Source organism: Salmo salar, chromosome ssa01, assembly GCF_905237065.1.
Source record: "Salmo salar chromosome ssa01, Ssal_v3.1, whole genome shotgun sequence".
In the NCBI taxonomy this organism is placed as follows: Eukaryota; Metazoa; Chordata; class Actinopteri; order Salmoniformes; family Salmonidae; genus Salmo; species Salmo salar.
The window spans coordinates 3,140,571-3,160,537 of record NC_059442.1 but is presented as its reverse complement, the minus strand read 5'-3'; the positions used below and the strand labels follow the sequence as shown (position 1 = coordinate 3,160,537).

At 44.0% G+C, this 19,967-nt stretch overlaps 1 protein-coding gene across 3 annotated transcripts in view; it reads right to left on the bottom strand.

Moving 5' to 3' along the window:
* LOC106569409 (vam6/Vps39-like protein) overlaps positions 1-17,829 on the bottom strand; it is a 78,965-nt gene extending 61,136 nt beyond the window's left edge. The window contains exons 1-9 of one of the 3 annotated variants that reach the window (XM_045705726.1): positions 17,168-17,829; positions 16,635-16,700; positions 16,400-16,464; positions 15,992-16,034; positions 15,718-15,812; positions 15,441-15,539; positions 13,715-13,807; positions 13,197-13,380; positions 140-260 (exon numbers count right to left, since the gene is read on the bottom strand). In XM_045705726.1, coding sequence (XP_045561682.1) covers positions 140-260; positions 13,197-13,380; positions 13,715-13,807; positions 15,441-15,539; positions 15,718-15,812; positions 15,992-16,034; positions 16,400-16,464; positions 16,635-16,700; positions 17,168-17,240 — 839 coding nt within the window. In that variant the 5' untranslated portion in view covers positions 17,241-17,829. The other 2 variants (XM_045705752.1, XM_045705772.1) reach the window with 2 other exon arrangements.
* Positions 17,830-19,967: the final 2,138 nt, after the last annotated feature.

Sequence of the window (19,967 nt, the reverse complement as noted above, 5' to 3'; positions counted from 1 at the left end):
GCTCGGCATCTGATCTGCTCGGCATCTGATCTGCGTAGCAGTGGTTTCCAGTACAGTTGGTTGGATTCCTGTACATTCATCTCATTTCCCTCCTTCAGAAAACAAAAGGTACGCATCCGGACAATAAATATCCTCTCACCCAGCTGAGGTGATGAATCGTGGTCTCTGTAACTCCACACTCTGGACCAGCAGTCTGGGTTCAAAGGTCCTGATCTCCACATAGCGAGGCAGGACAGCTATGATGTATGGGGGCTGGTGTTCTGAGGAGAGAAACACACAGAAACCTCAGCAGCATTACATCACTACAACAGCTTGTGGCAGACTGATTAAAAACACACACTGGCCTGGCCCAGAACCAGAGAGAGAGAGACACACTGTCCCGGCCCAGAACCAGAGAGAGACACACAGTGTCCCGGCCCAGAACCAGAGAGAGAGAGACACACTGGCCCGGCCCAGAACCAGAGAGAGAGAGACACACACTGTCCCGGCCCAGAACCAGAGAGAGAGACACACTGGCCCAGAACCAGAGAGAGAGACACACTGGCCCAGAACCAGAGAGAGAGAGACACACTGGCCCAGAACCAGAGAGAGAGAGACACACTGGCCCAGAACCAGAGAGAGAGAGACACACTGGCCCAGAACCAGAGAGAGAGAGACACACTGGCCCAGAACCAGAGAGAGAGAGACACACTGGCCCAGAACCAGAGAGAGAGAGACACACTGGCCCAGAACCAGAGAGAGACACACTGGCCCAGAACCAGAGAGAGACACACTGGCCCAGAACCAGAGAGAGACACACTGGCCCAGAACCAGAGAGAGACACACTGGCCCAGAACCAGAGAGAGACACACTGGCCCAGAACCAGAGAGAGAGACACACTGGCCCAGAACCAGAGAGAGACACACTGGCCCAGAACCAGAGAGAGACACACTGGCCCAGAACCAGAGAGAGACAGAACGTAGGGGGGCTGGTGTTAGACAGAGAGACAGAAGAATCTAATTGAAGAATCCATAGAATCGAACCACTTCTGGGGAAATTGGAACGTAGTAAACAAACAACAACACAAACAGTTACTAATTCAAAACGGAGATGTATGGGTAAACCACTTCTTCAATCTTATTGGCCCTATAACAAAGAACAAAATGGTAAAAACATATACACGATCAATTACAAATGTTAGATTCAACTATTAAAGACTACCAGAACCCACTGGATTCTCCAATTACATTGAATGAACTACAGGACAAAATACAAACCCTCCAACCCAAAAAGGCCTGTGGTGTTGATGGTATCCTCAATGAAATGATAAAATATACAGACCACAAATTCCATTTGGCTATACTTAAACATCATCCTCAGCTCTGGCATCTTCCCCAATATTTGGAACCAAGGTTTGATAACCCCAATCCACAAAAGCGGAGACAAATTTGACCCTAAGAACTCCCGTGGGATATGAGTCAACAGCAATCTTGGGAAAATCCTCTGCATTATCATTAACAGCAGACTTCTACATTTCCCCAGTGAAAACAATGTCCTGAGCAAATGTCAAATTGGCTTTCTACCAAATTACCCTATGACCTTAAATGTCTTACGATCTGAAAATGGTCCACCCACACAGACAGTGTGGTAAAGAAGGCGCAACAGCGCCTCTTCAACCTCAGGAAGCTGAAGAAATACGTCTTGGCCCATAAGACTCTCACAAACTTTTTAGATGCACAATTGAGAGCATCCTGTCGAGCTGTTTCACCGCCTGGTACGGCAACTGCACCGCCCGCAACCGCAGGGCTCTCCAGAGGGTAGTGAGGTCTGCTCTACGCATCACCGGGTACAAACTACCAGCCCTCCAGGACACCTACAGCACCCGATGTCACAGGAAGGCCAAAAAGATCATCAAGGACAACAACCACCCGAGCCACTTCCTGTTCACCCCACTATCATCCAGAAGGCGAGGTCAGTACAGGTGCATCAAAGCTGGGACTGAGAGACTGAAAAACAGCTTCTATCTCCAGGCCATCAGACTGTTAAACAGCTTCTATCTCCAGGCCATCAGACTGTTAAACAGCTTCTATCTCCAGGCCATCAGACTGATAAACAGCTTCTATCTCAAGGCCATCAGACTGTTAAACAGCTTCTATCTCCAGGCCATCAGACTGGTAAACAGCTTCTATCTCCAGGCCATCAGACTGTTAAACAGCTTCTATCTCCAGGCCATCAGACTGTTAAACAGCTTCTATCTCCAGGCCATCAGACTGTTAAATATCCATCACTAGCCGGCTTCCACCCAGTTACTCAACCCTGCACCTTAGAGGCTGCTGCCCCAGAGACATGGAATCACTGGTCACTTTAATAATGTTTACATACTGCTTTACTCATATGTATATACTGTATTTTAGTCAATGCCACTCCGACATTGCTCGTCCTACTATTTATATATTTCTTAATTCCATGAATTTACTTTTAAAATGTCTGTATTGTTACGAGAAAAATAAGAAAAATAATCATTTTTCTACACAGACGCGATAACGTCGGTTAAAAACGTACATTTGATAGAACCGATAAATCATTCAGAAGTTATTCAGATCGTTCACTTCTTCCACATTTTGTTACATTACATTCAAAAATGAACTCAATAAAACATGTCATCAATCTACACACAATACCACATAATGACAAAGTGAAAATAGTTTTTTTTTTTTTTTTAAATGTTTGTAAAAATTGTAACTAATACAAAAAAAACTGAAATACCTTATTTACATAAGTATTCAGATCCTTTGCTATGAGACTCAAAATTGAGCTCAGGTACATCCTGTTTCCATTGATCATCCTTGAGATGTTTCTACAGTTTGATTGGAGTTCACCTGTGGTAAATTCAATTGATTTGGAAAGGCACACACCTGTCTATATAAGGTCCCACAGTTGACAGTGCATGTCAGAGCAAAAACCAAGCCATGAGGTCGAAGGAATTGTCCGTAGAACGCTGAGACAGGATTGTGTCGAGGCACAAATCTGGGGAAAGGTACCAATAAATGTCTGCAGCATTGAAGGTCCCCAAGAACACAGTGGCCTCCATCATTCTTAAATGGAGAAGTTTGGAACCACCAAGACTCTTCCTAGAGTTGGCCGCCCGGCCAAACTGAGCAAGCGGGGGAGAAGGGCCTTGGTCAGGGAGGTGACCACTCTGACAGAGTTCCAGAGTTCCTCTGTGGAGATGGGAGAACCTTCCAGAAGGACAACCATCTCTGCAGCACTCCACCAATCAGGCCTTTATGGTAGAGTGGCCAGACGGAAGCCACTCCTCAGTAAAAGGCACATGACAGCCCGCTTGGAGTTTGCCAAAAGGCACCTAAAGGACTCTGACCATGAGAAACAAGATTCTCTGTTCTGATGAAACCAAGATTGAACTCTTTGGCCTGAATGCCAAGCGTCACGTCTGGAGGAAACCTGGCACCATCCCTACGGTGAAGCATGGCGGTGGCAGCATCATGCTGTGGGGATGTTTTTCAGCGGCAGGGACTGGGAGACTAGTCAGGATCGAGGGAAAGATAAACAGAGCAAAGTACAGAGAGATCCTTGATGAAAACCTGCTCCAGAGCGCTCAGGACCTCAGACTGGGGTGAAGGTTCCCCTTCCAACAGGACAACGACCCTAAGCACACAGACAAGACAACGCAGGAGTGGCGTTGGGACAAGTCTCTGAATGTCCTTGAGTGGAAAAAGTCAAGGGGTCTGAATACTTCCTGAATGTACTGTATACATTTTTCAACCCCGGTGAGGCCTTGCATTAATCCAGTCTTGATCAACATACAATAAAACACATTAAACTACTATTAAAAAAACCTGTGATTATACACAACAATACACGAAAAGCAAAACAATCATAAAAAAAAATTAAAAAACAGGCACATTCTTCAGTAAAAAGGTCACCCTAACAACCGTCTGAAATGCCCTAAAAGGCAGCAGTTCCTCCCATTCAACACTAAACCTAATGGCAGATATACCTCAGTGTAGATGGAAAGGGTCTGCAGAGTTAGCAAAAAGGTCTAGTATACCATTAAGGCTGAAGTTTATGCAGGAGGGCTTTTTAAACAAAAAGAGTGTAATGCATAGATCTACAGTCCATTCAGAGAGTATTGACACCGCTTGACCTTTACTCCATTTTGTTGTGTTACAAAGTGAAATTAAAATGGATTTTTTTTTTTTTTAATGTGTCAACGATCTACACATAATCCTCTAAAGTTCTGTCAAGTCGATTGTTGATCATTGCTAGAAAGCCATTTTTCAAGTCTTGCCATAGATTTAAGCCGATTCAAGTCAAAACTGTAACTAGACCACTCAGGAACATTCACAGCCATTAAAATCTGTAACTGTTTTAAAGTCACCATTGACCTCGTGGTGAAATCCCTGAGCTGTTTGTTCCCTTCCTGACTGAAAATGTTTCATTTATACATTTAGAACATTACCTAAAATTATACAAAAATCCACTTTTACATTATGGGGTATTGTGTATAGACCTCAATTTAATCCATTTTAAATTCAGACTTTAACAACAAAATGTGAAGAAAAAAAGTCAAGGGGTGTGAATACCTTCTGAAGGCACTGAACCAAACATTTCCAAAGAGGGCCAGCCTACTTTCTGATACAATGTAAATAGTCCGGGTGGCCATTTGATACATTGTTCAGCAGTCTTATGTCTTGGGGGTAGAAGCTGTTAAGGAGCATTTTGGACCTCAACTTGGTGCTCCGGTACCACCTTTCGTGCAGTACTAAAGCGAACAGTCTATGACTTGACTATTTTTTGGGGTCTTCCTCTGACACCGCCGAGTATATAGGTCCTGGATGTCAGGAGAGCTTTGCCCCAGTGATGTACTGGGCTGTACGCACTACCCTCTGTAGCGCCTTCCGGTGAGATGCCGAGCAGTTGCGATATCAGGCGGTGATGCAACCGGTGAGGATCAGGACGACGAGGGCAATGATGTTCGCTCAATCTATCGCCAATAAAGCATAGTTATGATAAACTGCGTCCAACGGCTTCAATACAGTGGAAGCTGCTTTTACACTGAACACAACATGTGGTGTTGTTCCCATGTTTCATGAGCTGAAATAAAAAGATCCCAGAAATGTTCCACAATATTCTCTCAAATGTTGTGCACAAGATAATCCATCCACCTGACAGGCGGGGCATATCAATACACTGATTTAACAGCATGATCATTACACAGGTGCACCTTGTGCTGGGGACAATAGACTGTTCTCTCTGTTCGATTGAAAATGGCACTGACAGAGGAGTCCTTCGGATCCTTTCCAGTATTAGAATGTTTTTAAATGTATTATTTCTTACATTGTTTGCCCAGAAAATATGAAGTGTTATTACATGCAGCCGAGAAGAACGATTAGATATCAGATTGGCGTCAAATTACCTTTACATCGATTCGTGTGTATTAGGTAGTTGTTGTGGAATTGTTAAGATTACTTGTAGGATATTACACCACTGTCGGGAACTAGAAGCACAAGCATTTTCGCTACACTCGCAATAACATCTGTTAACCATGTGTAGTATTTCACAAATAAAAGGCCATTAAATAGTGCAGTTTTATTAAACAACACAACGCCACAGATATCTCAAGTTGAGGGAGAGTGCAATTGGAATGCTGACTGTAGGACCACCAGAGCTGTTGCCAGAGTACATTTAAGTCATTTAGCAGACGCTCTTATCCAGAGCCACTTACAAATTGGTGCATTCACCTTATGATATCCAGTGGAACAACCACTTTACAATAGTACATCTATATCTTTTAGGGGGGGTTAGAAGGATTACTATATCCTATCCTAGGTATTCCTTAAAGAGGTGGGGTTTCAGGTGTCTCCGGAAGGTGGTGATTGACTCCGCTGTCCTGGCGTCGTGAGGGAGCTTGTTCCACCATTGGGGTGCCAGAGCAGCGAACAGTTTTGACTGGGCTGAGCGGGAACTGTGCTTCCGCAGAGGTAGGGGGGCCAGCAGGCCAGAGGTGGATGAAGGTTGAACACCAGACGGGCTGTGGCGTTCTGGATGAGTTGTAGGGGTTTAATGGCACAGGCAGGGAGCCCCGCCAACAGGGAATTGCAGTAATCCAGACGGGAGATGACAAGTGCCTGGATTAGGACCTGCGCCGCCTTTAGAGAATTTGGCAGTTCGTTCCAACCGGCCTCACAACCAGAGATCACGTGTAACCACTCGAGCCCAGGACTTCCACAGCTGGCTTCTTCACCTGTCGTCACCGTTGTGAACAGAGTGCTCCATGGTGGAGGTGGGGTTATGGTATGGGCCCCATGGTGGAGGTGGGGTTATGGTATGGGCCCCATGGTGGAGGTGGGGTTATGGTATGGGCCCCATGGTGGAGGTGGGGTTATGGTATGGGCTCCGTGGTGGTGGGGTTATGGTATGGGGCAGGTATAAGCAGCGAACAAACACATTTTATCGAAGGTCAATTTGAACGCACAGAGATACCGTGACGAGATCCTGAGGCCCATTGTCGTGCCATTCATCCTCCACCATCACCTCATGTTTCAGCATGATAATGCACAGCCCCCATGTCAACAAGGATCTGCACACAATTCCTGGAAGCTGAAAATGTCCCAGTTCTTCCATGGCCTGTATATTCAGACATGTCACCCATTGAGCATGTTTGGGATGCTCCGGATCGATGTGTACGATAACCTGTTCCGTTCCCGCCAATATCCAGCAACTTCACACAGCCATTGAAGAGGAGTGGGACAATATTCAACAGGCCACAATCAACAGCTTGATCAACTCTATGTGAAGGAGATGTGTCGCTCTGCATGAGGCAAATGGTGGTCACACCAGATACTGACTGCTTTTCTGATCCACGCCCCTACCTTTCTTTTTAAGGTATCTGTGACCAACAGATGCATATCTATATTCCCTGTCATGTGAAATCCATAGATTAGGACCTAATGAATTTATTTCAATTAACAGATTTCCTTATATGAACTGTAACCCACTACAATCTTTGAAATTGTTCAGTGTATATAGACAATAATCGCCATAGACTATAAAATCGGTATGAATGTTGGCTCAATGATTTGTTTTCTGCTATTTAATGGAAAGGCATGACAGTCCAGACAAGGTGTATGTAAACTTCCGACTTCAACTGTATGTACTGTATAGGTGAGGGACAAATCAGTGAGGGCACTATCCAATGTACATAAACATTAAATCATCAGATATATTTTTCAGTGTTTTGGACACTATCTACATAGAAATAAGACCTACTAAAAGTGTTCACAAAGAACTTTGGGATCAGAAAATGTGCCTCCTCAAGTCTTCCCAGCTCATACAACAACACGTCTAAGTCGGGACAACGTGTCTAGGCTGCGAAGAGACTGGAGACCTGGAGGCTAACAGGGCAGGGAGGAAATCTTGGTGGCGCCAGCTATCTACAGCCATAGAATGGCATATTAGAACGGTCTGGGACGGGGCTCAGCTGAGGAGGAGGATGGGGGCAGACTGACTGAACCCAGGGGGAGTTCCAAGGTGTTAGAGTAAGCATTAATAGCAAATATCAGACAAATTATCCGACTGTACTGTGTGTGTGTGTGTGTGTGTGTGTGTGTGTGTGTGTGTGTGTGTGATGAGCATGACAGTGTGTGTGGATATAGAGATGTGCGGACATAACGCTTGGCCGATTCTCTTCCTCTCCTGCCAAAACCACACCATCGGTCGGCTCAATGTAAACGAGGAAATTGCTGTTTGAATTGAAGCCTCAGTAGCTGGGAGCCTTCATTTCCTCTTTCAGACTGTTACTTCTGCATTCCAATGATACAGACAGAAAACAAAGAGTCTTTAAAAAATAAAAACTTCATCTGCATCTTCTTTGTCTCAAAAGGCCTTTAGAAAAGAGGACATGCTCAGGGCAAAATAGACAGCTCCACATTATGTTCCCCCAGGTCGCCTGTACTCTGACAGCACAGCCTGTGTTGGGTTGTGTTGTCCTCTGTAGCTCAGTTGGACGAGTATGGTGCTTGCAATGGCAGGATAGTGGGTTCGATTCCCTGGACAACCCATATGTAACATGTAATATGTAACATGTACGCACGGTTAACTAAGTCGGGATAAAAGCATCTGCTAAATGGAAAATATTTATTATATATTAACTGTAAGATATAAAAATGACACTGAGGACAAGAGAAAAAAAAAAAAATACATTGTTGACAGAAGTTATTGGTTGTGGATGAGAGAAGCTAACAAGGAGTTCCTGTCTAAAATACAAACCCCTCAGAACCCATCTCACCTACCGGACAGGAACATCAAACCGGAACCTTACTGCCCCCGCTGGATGACAGGAGTATTACAACCAAACTGATATCAACAGCTGGATGACAGGAGTATTACAACCAAACTGATATCAACAGCTGGATGACAGGAGTATTACAACCAAACTGTTATCAACAGCTGGATGACAGGAGTATTACAACCAAACTGATATCAACAGCTGGATGACAGGAGTATTACAACCAAACTGATATCAACAGCCCTGCTGGATGACAGGAGTATTACAACCAAACTGTTATCAACAGCCCTGCTGGATGACAGGAGTATTTCAACCAAACTGATATCAACAGCCCTGCTGGATAACTGGAGTATTACAACCAAACTGATATCAACAGCTGGATGACAGGAGTATTACAACCAAACTGATATCAACAGCTGGATGACAGGAGTATTACAACCAAACTGATATCAACAGCCCTGCTGGATGACAGGAGTATTACAACCAAACTGATATCAACAGCCCTGCTGGATGACAGGAGTATTACAACCAAACTGTTATCAACAGCCCTGCTGGATGACAGGAGTATTTCAACCAAACTGATATCAACAGCCCTGCTGGATAACTGGAGTATTACAACCAAACTGATATCAACAGCTGGATGACAGGAGTATTACAACCAAACTGATATCAACAGCTGGATGACAGGAGTATTACAACCAAACTGATATCAACAGCCCTGCTGGATGACAGGAGTATTTCAACCAAACTGATATCAACAGCCCTGCTGGATGACAGGAGTATTTCAACCAAACTGATATCAACAGCTGGATGACAGGAGTATTACAACCAAACTGATATCAACAGCTGGATGACAGGAGTATTACAACCAAACTGATATCAACAGCTGGATGACAGGAGTATTACAACCAAACTGTTATCAACAGCTGGATGACAGGAGTATTACAACCAAACTGTTATCAACAGCTGGATGACAGGAGTATTACAACCAAACTGATATCAACAGCCCTGCTGGATGACAGGAGTATTACAACCAAACTGATATCAACAGCTGGATGACAGGAGTATTACAACCAAACTGATATCAACAGCTGGATGACAGGAGTATTACAACCAAACTGATATCAACAGCTGGATGACAGGAGTATTACAACCAAACTGATATCAACAGCCCTGCTGGATGACAGGAGTATTACAACCAAACTGATATCAACAGCTGGATGACAGGAGTATTACAACCAAACTGATATCAACAGCTGGATGACAGGAGTATTACAACCAAACTGATATCAACAGCTGGATGACAGGAGTATTACAACCAAACTGATATCAACAGCTGGATGACAGGAGTATTACAACCAAACTGATATCAACAGCTGGATGACAGGAGTATTACAACCAAACTGTTATCAACAGCTGGATGACAGGAGTATTACAACCAACCTGATATCGATGACAGGATGACGGTACACATTAGCCCTATGCTAGCCTCACTAGGTGACAGTGATTATATCCTGGAACAAGTTCTGCATCAGCCAATTAAAATCATTGACGTAGTTGGACACGTTCCAACACACGGAAGCGTCCCTAACATACCTCAGTCCAACAGTTGTTCACGGAAGCGTCCCTAACATACCTCAGTCCAACAGTTGTTCACGGAAGCGTCCCTAACATACCTCAGTCCAACAGTTGTTCATGGAAGCGTCCCTAACGTACCTCAGTCCAACAGCACGTTCTGATCATCAAAGCAACTATCAGGTGTATTTGACTGACTGGTCTGATTTTTTTTACCTTTATTTAACGAGGAAAGTCAGTTAAGAACAAATTCTTATTTTCAATTATGGCCTAGGAACAGTGGGTTAACTGCCTTGTTCAGGGGGCAGAACGACAGATTTTTACCTTGTCAGCTCGGGGATTCAATCTTGCAACCTTTTGGTTACTAGTCCAACGCTCTAACCACTAGGCTACCCTGCCACCCCCAAAACAGATGTAAAGTGCCTAGTCCACGTAATCGCCCCAGATTGGATTCAAATGTCACACGAGTCCGTCCGTTCCCCTCCATCCCCACCTGCTTTGTTACATACGTCATATCAAGACTGGAGGATGAGCGTTACAAAAGTGAACAGTATTATTTTAGGTTGTTAAGCTCTTGTTATCCTACAGATGGCAGTATTGCAGCTTCTTGTTAAAGTAGTTTAATCATGAGTCTCGTGAGGACTCAAATCAACAGTCTTGAGGAAGGAACACTAGGCTGTTTCAGTATCTGATGTGGAATTACTTCTATTTAATAAAGTCATCTAACTCTCAGACTATGGGAGGCGCACAGTACTACGTAGAGCCATGACTACATGGAACTCTATTCCACATCAAGTAACTCATGCCAGTAGTAAAATTAGATGTAAAAAAACTTTTATTTTATTTTTTATTTTTTTTTAAACACCTAATTGGACAGTGGGGACTGTGAAGCAACACAAACATTGGCACAGACACACGTTAGCATGGATTTAGTACTGTATATATGTAGCAGTTGTGGAGTAGGGGCCTGAGGGCACACAGTCTGAATGTATTGTTCTTATAATTGTATAAACTGCCTTCATTTTGCTGGACCCCAGGAAGAGTAGCTGCTGCCTTGACAGGAACTAATGGGGATCCATAATAAACCCCAGGAAGAGTAGCTGCTGCCTTGACAGGAACTAATGGGGATCCATAATAAACCCCAGGAAGAGTAGCTGCTGCCTTGACAGGAACTAATGTGGATCCATAATAAATACAAATGAACCTTTTCTGTAGACTTCTATAGGAAGTCCAACATAGCTATAGCATATATCCACTCACATCAGATAGTGTGCTAATGTTCTAACCTACTAATGCATATGGAAATGTGTATGGTACACCCTCAATTCACCATGAACCCCATTAACCACCTTGGTCCAATTCCATATGTTGCCTTGGCTACCAGGCCACGGAGGTGAATGGCTGGTGGGTGCCTACCCATGAAGTGACTACGCCCTCTCCTGGTGGGGAGATGTTAGTGTAGGCTATCACTAGTTGGCTCTATCCTTATGCAGGCCTACAGCGTTTTAAAGGCTACGCATTATTATAATCGTCCACTTCATTACGTGCGTTTTGAATCGAGCAACAAGGACCGGAAAGGAATAGCTTTTTTCTCAAGTAAAAACAACTTGACACAAAGGGGGCTGGTGGATATACAGGCTAAAGCTCTTTGGTAGGTTAACTGTCCTAGGTAAGACATGACACCTTGCAGTCATCCACGTGGTTATAAACCATCTGAGCCACGTGGTTATAAACCATCTGAGCCACGTGGTTATAAACCATCTGAGCCACGTGGTTATAAACCATCTGAGCCACGTGGTTATAAACCATCTGAGCCACGTGGTTATAAACCATCTAAGCCACGTGGTTATAAACCATCTGAGCCACGTGGTTATAAACCATCTAAGCCACGTGGTTATAAACCATCTAAGCCACGTGGTTATAAACCATCTGAGCCACGTGGTTATAAACCATCTGAGCCACGTGGTTATAAACCATCTGAGCCACGTGGTTATAAACCATCTGAGCCACGTGGTTATAAACCATCTGAGCCACGTGGTTATAAACCATCTGAGCCACGTGGTTATAAACCATCTGAGCCACGTGGTTATAAACCATCTAAGCCACGTGGTTATAAACCATCTAAGCCACGTGGTTATAAACCATCTAAGCCACGTGGTTATTAACCATCTGAGCCACGTGGTTATAAACCATCTGAGCCACGTGGTTATAAACCATCTGAGCCACGTGGTTATAAACCATCTGAGCCATGTGGTTATAAACCATCTGAGCCATGTGGTTATAAACCATCTGAGCCATGTGGTTATAAACCATCTAAGCCATGTGGTTATAAACCATCTAAGCCATGTGGTTATAAACCATCTAAGCCATGTGGTTATAAACCATCTAAGCTATGTGGTTATAACGTATGTGGTTGTATGATTTGTAGAGAAATGTACTGTAACAGAATGACTGGGTAGTGTCTTTAAATGTCCTCCTGACGTGGTCACGTTAAAGGGGAGTAAATGGACAGTGCTGGCGGAGTCAGCCAGGCTTACTTCAGTGGAGGAGCCAGGTTGAACTGTTCTAGGTTGAGACAAAAACACCAAAACAATAACCCAAATGACTGCTGGAGATGGAAAGAACTTACATTTCATTAGAAAAATAGTCCCAATAATGTATTTGGTGATAATTTAGATTATATCTGTTGCTGAGCTTACCTACATTTTTTATTTTAAAAAATGGTTTCAGAATATAAATCACTGTCACCTGGTGAGGTTAGCATAGGGCTAATGTTTGCTATGTTATCTGATGGGAGGACCAGCTACAATTTATCATTCTCTCACATGCAAGTTAAGCGATTAAAATGGCTGCTTATGTGATGGCTGCAGTTTTAAAATTAAAATGGCTGCTTATGTGATGGCTGCAGTTTTAAAATTAAAATGGCTGCTTATGTGATGGCTGCAGTTTAAAATTAAAATGGCTGCTTATGTGATGGCTGCAGTTTAAAATTAAAATGGCTGCTTATGTTCGCAAGTACGGCCCCATCATTTTCAAGTTCCAACCATAACACACTGAATAGTCCAAATATAAAATGAAGTGGCATTAAGTCTGTCGACGACAAACATAGCCAACAGTAATTAGTTTGTTTTAGTGTTTAAAAGTAATATTGCATCGTAAGTGTGAAGTAGGCTACACAAAAAGTTGAAACAAAAGAATTAGCAAGTCCATAGACAAACAATATGACGTATAGTAATTTAAGCATATGCATTATCTAATACCAGAAAGGCAGGATATTAAATCTACATACTGCTGAGCCAGGGGGAAAGAAATTATAACAAGAAAATATTAGTACCCATATCAATGGGGATGTCAGTCCAGTTGAGGGCACACTTCTGAGTGCAGACCCCCTCCTCGTTGAGCACCACCGTGAGGTCATCCTGGCCCACCGCCACCTTCCCATCACCCAGGGGGACCACCAGGGGCTCTAGCTGCTTCCCCGTGGGGAAGAGCTCCTTGATGGATCCACGACCGTCCATCTGGAGGATAAAGAGACAGATGTCAGGGGAGAGGTCTGAGGAGACGGAGGAGAATAACACAACCCCGATCTCTTTCTCTCCGTTCCTGATTCGGAGCTGAAACAAATGACCAGGTGAAAAGCTGAACAGCCTAATTATAAGCTTCCACCATATTATTGTTAACTTGTCAAGTCTTCTCCAATCAGTGCAGATGAAGAGGGTAATTGAGAAAGAGGTCAAAGCCCCTATTCATAATAATAGCTCATATACATAATACATCCTATTAGAAGATGTCTTTCGACGGGTTCACATGAAATCCAAAACACAGCGTTTCCTGTTTTTGTGCCCCACTGACCCGGATGAGGTAGTAGTCTCTCTTGAAGCCAACACAGATGGAGTTCTGACACCAGGCCATGGACTTAGGGATGTCTGGAGCAGAAAAGTCCCCCTGACAGACAAAAAATAATAATAAAAAAAAACACTTATCAGGTTAATACTTATTGGTTAACAAAATCCTTCTAAATGTGACGTCTGCATTTTTTCCTCAATCGTTCCCATGTTCTCTGGTAAGAGTCTGTCCACGCCCAATCTGCCAGGGCACCGAGGCCATCTGCCAGGGCACCGAGGCCATTAACCAAAATAGCCAAATTAAATAGATTTGAAAAACACTAGCTATTCTGTTAAGAAACCCATAAGTGTATGTAAATGCCCATAAATAAAGATCCTGTCTAGCTCAGCAAGGTTGGATGGGGAGCGTCGCTGCAAGGTTGGATGGGGAGCGTCGCTGCAAGGTTGGATGGGGAGCGTCGCTGCAAGGTTGGATGGGGAGCGTCGCTGCAAGGTTGGATGGGGAGCGTCGCTGCAAGGTTGGATGGGGAGTGTCGCTGCAAGGTTGGATGGGGAGCGTCGATGCACAGCTATTTTGATGAAAACCTGCTCCAGAGCGCTCAGGACCTCAGACTGGGGGGCGAAGGTTCACCTTCCAACAGGACAACGACCCTAAGCACACAGCCAAGACAACGCAGGAGTGGCTTCAGGACAAGTCTCTGAATGTCCTTGAGTGGCCCAGCCAGAGCCCGGACTTGAACCCGATCGAACATTTCTGGAGAGACTTGAAAATAGCTGTGCAGCGACGCTCCCCATCCAACCTGACAGAGCTTGAGAGGATCTGCAGAGAAGAATGGGAGAAACTCCCCAAATACAGGTGTGCCAAGCTTGTAGCGTCATACCCAAGAAGACTAGAGGCTGTAATCGCTGCCAACGGTGCTTCAACAAAGTACTGATGATAAATGGTCTGAATACTTAAGTAAATGTGATATTTCAGTTTTTAAATTTGTAAACATTTCTAAAAACCTCTTTTTGCTTTGTCATTATGGGGTATTGTGTGTAGATTGATTAAAGGAAAAAAACAATTCAATCCATTTTAGAATAAGACTGTAGCGTAACAAAATGTGGAAATAGTCAAGGGGTCTGAATACTTTTCCGAATGCACTGTATATATAGTCGGAATTCGATAAAAAGGGTGGGTGCCATTGCATCCCAGATGTGTCGGTCTCCACTGGTAACTTACTTCAGAGCTGAGATGCCTGAGAAGGACTCGATCACGTGACGGCCATTGGCTAATAAGAATTGATATATCTGAGACAGCCATGTGAGTGAGTGGCGGCTTCGGAACAGGGCGATTGGCAGCCAGGAGAAGGGAATTATAATATTCAGCCAGACCACAAGGCAGGGATTTTTAGGGGGCGTTGCAGCCACACAAAGGGTGCATCAACGGCCATGGCTGTCGATGCCGCCGGGAAAATCTGAGGCCTGCCATCTTGTCTCCCTCTCTCACCTGTAAAGTCCCTGTCTCACCTGCAGCTCATAGAACTCCCCGTCTCACCTGCAGCTCATAGAACTCCCCGTCTCACCTGCAGCTCATAGAACTCCCCGTCTCACCTGCAGCTCATAGAACTCCCCGTCTCACCTGCAGCTCATAGAACTCCCCGTCTCACCTGCAGCTCATAGAACTCCCCGTCTCACCTGCAGCTCATAGAACTCCCCGTCTCACCTGCAGCTCATAGAACTCCCCGTCTCACCTGCAGCTCATAGAACTCCCTGTCCTTCCAGTAATACAGCTGAAGCTTCTTCTTCACTGCAACACACATCCTCAGCTGGGCCTCTCCTGTCGGGGACAGCTGCAGGAAGAAGCAGAAGAAGACTACATGTCCATTGTCACAGGGGGAATTTTTTTTATTTTGTGATACAATTTCACAGATCTTTACAGGAAATATCTTTACAAGAGCTACAGATAAATACAATGAACTGGTTCACATCGAGACATTTACAAACTATGTCACCAGAGCTGCATTTTACCTGCAAGTCACAGGCGAAGAGCGTTGCCCCTTTGGCCTTGGAGACCACAGTAATCTGCTGGAAGGTCAACAGATCATGAACATGGATGTTGTTCTCTGTAGAGGGAGAGAGGAACACACATGCAGACACACACGTACGCATGCACACAAGACACACACAAAAAAACAGACAATATTAAAAACAACCTTTGACTTATGGATTACTGAGATTAACCAACATCATGTTCATGTGAACAATATGGCCGTTTGTTTTGCTGAGGGAAAAAATGTTTTACCTAGTAGACTAATGAGGATCTTGTACTGTGACACAATGAAGAGCTGTGAGAAACAGAAGAAAAAAGACCACAGGTGAAAGTGAGATGGGGACAATGGTAACCTGAGTGAGTGTCAAGTCTGTTATGTCACCAACTCCTTGTCAGTCAGGGAGAGCAACGGAGTTGGCCATAGCACATCGCAGATCTGGAACAACAGTGTCTACTAGATTTGTTTCAATCTGTGGTACTTGTTTTTTTAAATTGTAATTCCTGTCACATCAACAGAATGTGAAGTGTGAGTACATTACGAGAGACAGTCACTGAAACGGGTCCTATTGGGACAGTGCCTTAGCCTGGAGAGGGGGGGAGAGAGAGAGAGAGAGAGAGAGAGAGAGAGAGAGACACACCCCTCCATCTTCATCTGCCTACCTGCTGGATCTTCTTGGAGAAGTTCTTGTTGGATTTCTCCAGAGTCACCTCAAACCTGTTGGTACCTATGAGAAAGATAGAGAGAGAGTGGATATGTTTCCTTGTTTAAGACACCCTGCTACAGGACGAGGTAATAACACAATGACAACGGAAACTATTGCTCACCGAAGCCAACTATACACACACACAAAAACACAGGACAGAGGCTGAAAGCAGAGGTCTCTCTCTCATTCACCTGCATCTTTTTTGATTCTGTAGAGCAGCAGATGGCCTGGTTTGGTCCCAACTAGAAGCCAGTCCTCTGTGACGTGATAGGAAATAGAAATAGGAAATAGAAATAGGTCCTCAGCATGGCCATGTCCCAAATGGCACCTATTTCCTTATGTGGTGTACTACTTTTAATAAGAACCCATATGGCTCCTGTTAAATACATAGGAATTAGGGTGTCATTTGGGACACAAACTATGAGGACATCAACTGGGAGCCATTATAATACAATGGTATTCATTCAATATAACTTGGTCTCTAATAAATCTCTCTGTCACCGACAGGGTTGCCCAACACTTTGTTTACAATTGTCTGTCACCTCAAAACTCATCAAACTATAAATTGGTTAGCTGGCCAAAGTTATCAGCTGGCTAACGTTAAATGGTAAACAAACCAGCCAAGCTAGCTAGAGTGTTCATGTCAACAAACAATAATGTGCTGTTAGCTAGATAGATAGCTAGCTAGATAGATAGCTAAAGTTAGCTAACAATATCAATTTACCCCAGGCCGCAAGACAGTCAATCTGAAGAGGCAGTTTCTCCAGGATTGGTACCGGTTCGTAAGCGTCATGCATTGTGGTGTTTTCCTGGTAACGGTTGGTAGAAACAGTCGTTTCGCTTTAGCTAGCTATGCTAATGTATACTAGCCAACAAGTATGACAACAAAACACTTTAACGCTGGGTAACGTTTTAAAAGGCACGGCTAAAATGTCATATCCCCCTCCCTCTCCCGACCAAACCCGTTTATTTAATCCGTATTGGTGACTTGAAGATAATTCCTGTCATTCGTTGAAGCCATTACAACCAAGCAAGTTACGTCCAATTCCTCTATCCAGCTAACTAGCGTTAACACACATGCTAACGAGCTAGCTAGCAAGCTAACTACATTATATAGCCATCATCCCATTGCTAGTCTTGACCGACAACACTTGATAAACTAGATTTTTGGGGGGGGCAAGAAAATCAGAAATGACTAGATAAATAATTTTCGTGCAAGTTGCTCTGTTTGCTAAATAAAAAAATAAAAATAATAATAATAATAAATAATAATAATAAATCTATCTATCTATCGATCTATCTGGCTGACTGGCTATCTGGCTGGCTATCTAGCTGGCTGGCTGGCTGACAGACTGGCTGGCTGACTGACTGGTTCCTCTCACGGTTGAACGTCGTCAGCCCCGGTCTGCTACAGACACATGACTGAAGTCAGTCCACTCACGAGGGAAGAATTAAAAACAAGACGCACATTCCCGATCCGCAAAGCACCGGGTGGAGGAGAGAATACCGTGCATTGATTGTAATGAAGCTTGGGTGAACAACAAGCAGGTCAATTTCATCTCAAATGAATACTATTTACTATGTTGTATTCATTTGTATAATTATGACAACGTGGGATTAATATAAATACACTTTAATAGCAGAATAAACAGCAAAAAAAGACATACAATAACCTGACAAATAAGAAACTACAATACGGACTCACCTTAATGTTGTCTTTATTTCCTGCTACAAAATCAAATCAAAACCTTGGCTGCAATGCATGACAATCTAACAATACAAAACCATGACAAAAATAAATGACTAGTCCTAGACTGGCCACATGTTGCAGTTGAATAAATGACTTGTCCAAAACCTAAAATTACCTTAGGTGGTGGCAGAATACTGTGGCAGAATGGAGTGGCAGAATACTGTGGCAGAATGGAGTGGCAGAATACTGTGGCGGAATAGAGAGGCAGAATACTGTGGCAGAATAGAGAGGCAGAATAGATTGGAAATAGTGGCAGAATAAATTGAACATATTGGCAGAATAGATTGGTAGAACAGAGAGGCAGAATAGATTGGCAGAATAGAGTGGCAGAATATAAAGGCAGAATAGAGAGGCAGAATAGAGAGGCAGAATAGAGTGGCAGAATAGAGATGCAGAATAGATTGGCAGAATAGAGTTGAAACAGTGGCAGAATAGAGTGGCAGAATAGATTGGCAGAATAGAGTTGAAACAGTGGCAGAATAGAGTGGAAACAGTGGCAGAATAGATTGGCAGAATACTGTACATACAGAATAGAATAAAAAATATAATTATAATGCATTCATAGCAAATATCAGACATACTGTACCTAGTGTGTGGTAATACTATTATAGCTAGGTGGCAGTGGCAGACAGGGCAGACCGACTCACTCCCTCTCTGGGCCAAGTGATTTAGGCCGTTTGAGTCCCAAATTGCACCCTACTCCCTATGTAGTGCACTACTTTTGACCAGGACCTATATGAAATAGGTTGCCATTTGGGACTTAGACCCTAGATTTATTAAACTGCAAATCTTCAACATTGTCAGAATTATAATATACGTAAAGTACTGTCAGTCCACTCATGGTCTATAGTAGTCCACTACCCTGGTCTATAGTAGTCCACTACCCTGGTCTATAGTAGTCCACTACCCTGGTCTACAGTAGTCCACTACCCTGGTCTATAGTAGTCCACTACCCTGGTCTATAGTAGTCCACTACCCTGGTCTATAGTAGTCCACTACCCTGGTCTATAGTAGTCCACTACCCTGGTCTATAGTAGTCCACTACCCTGGTCTATAGTAGTCCACTACCCTGGTCAACAGTAGTCCACTACCCTGGTCTATAGTAGTCCACTACCCTGGTCAACAGTAGTCCACTACCCTGGTCTATAGTAGTCCACTACCCTGGTCTATAGTAGTCCACTACCCTGGTCAACAGTAGTCCACTACCCTGGTCAACAGTAGTCCACTACCCTGGTCTATAGTAGTCCACTACCCTGGTCAACAGTAGTCCACTACCCTGGTCTATAATAGTCCACTACCCTGGTCAACAGTAGTCCACTACCCTGGTCTATAGTAGTCCACTACCCTGGTCAACAGTAGTCCACTACCCTGGTCAACAGTAGTCCACTACCCTGGTCAACAGTAGTCCACTACCCTGGTTTATAGTAGTCCACTACCCTGGTCTATAGTAGTCCACTACCCTGGTCTATAGTAGTCCACTACCCTGGTCTATAGTAGTCCACTACCCTGGTCAACAGTAGTCCACTACCCTGGTCTATAGTAGTCCACTACCCTGGTCTATAGTAGTCCACTACCCTGGTCTATAGTAGTCCACTACCCTGGTCAACAGTAGTCCACTACCCTGGTCTATAGTAGTCCACTACCCTGGTCAACAGTAGTCCACTACCCTGGTCTATAGTCGTCCACTACCCTATAGACCCTGGTCAACAGTAGTCCACTACCCTGGTCTATAGTAGTCCACTACCCTGGTCTATAGTAGTCCACTACCCTGGTC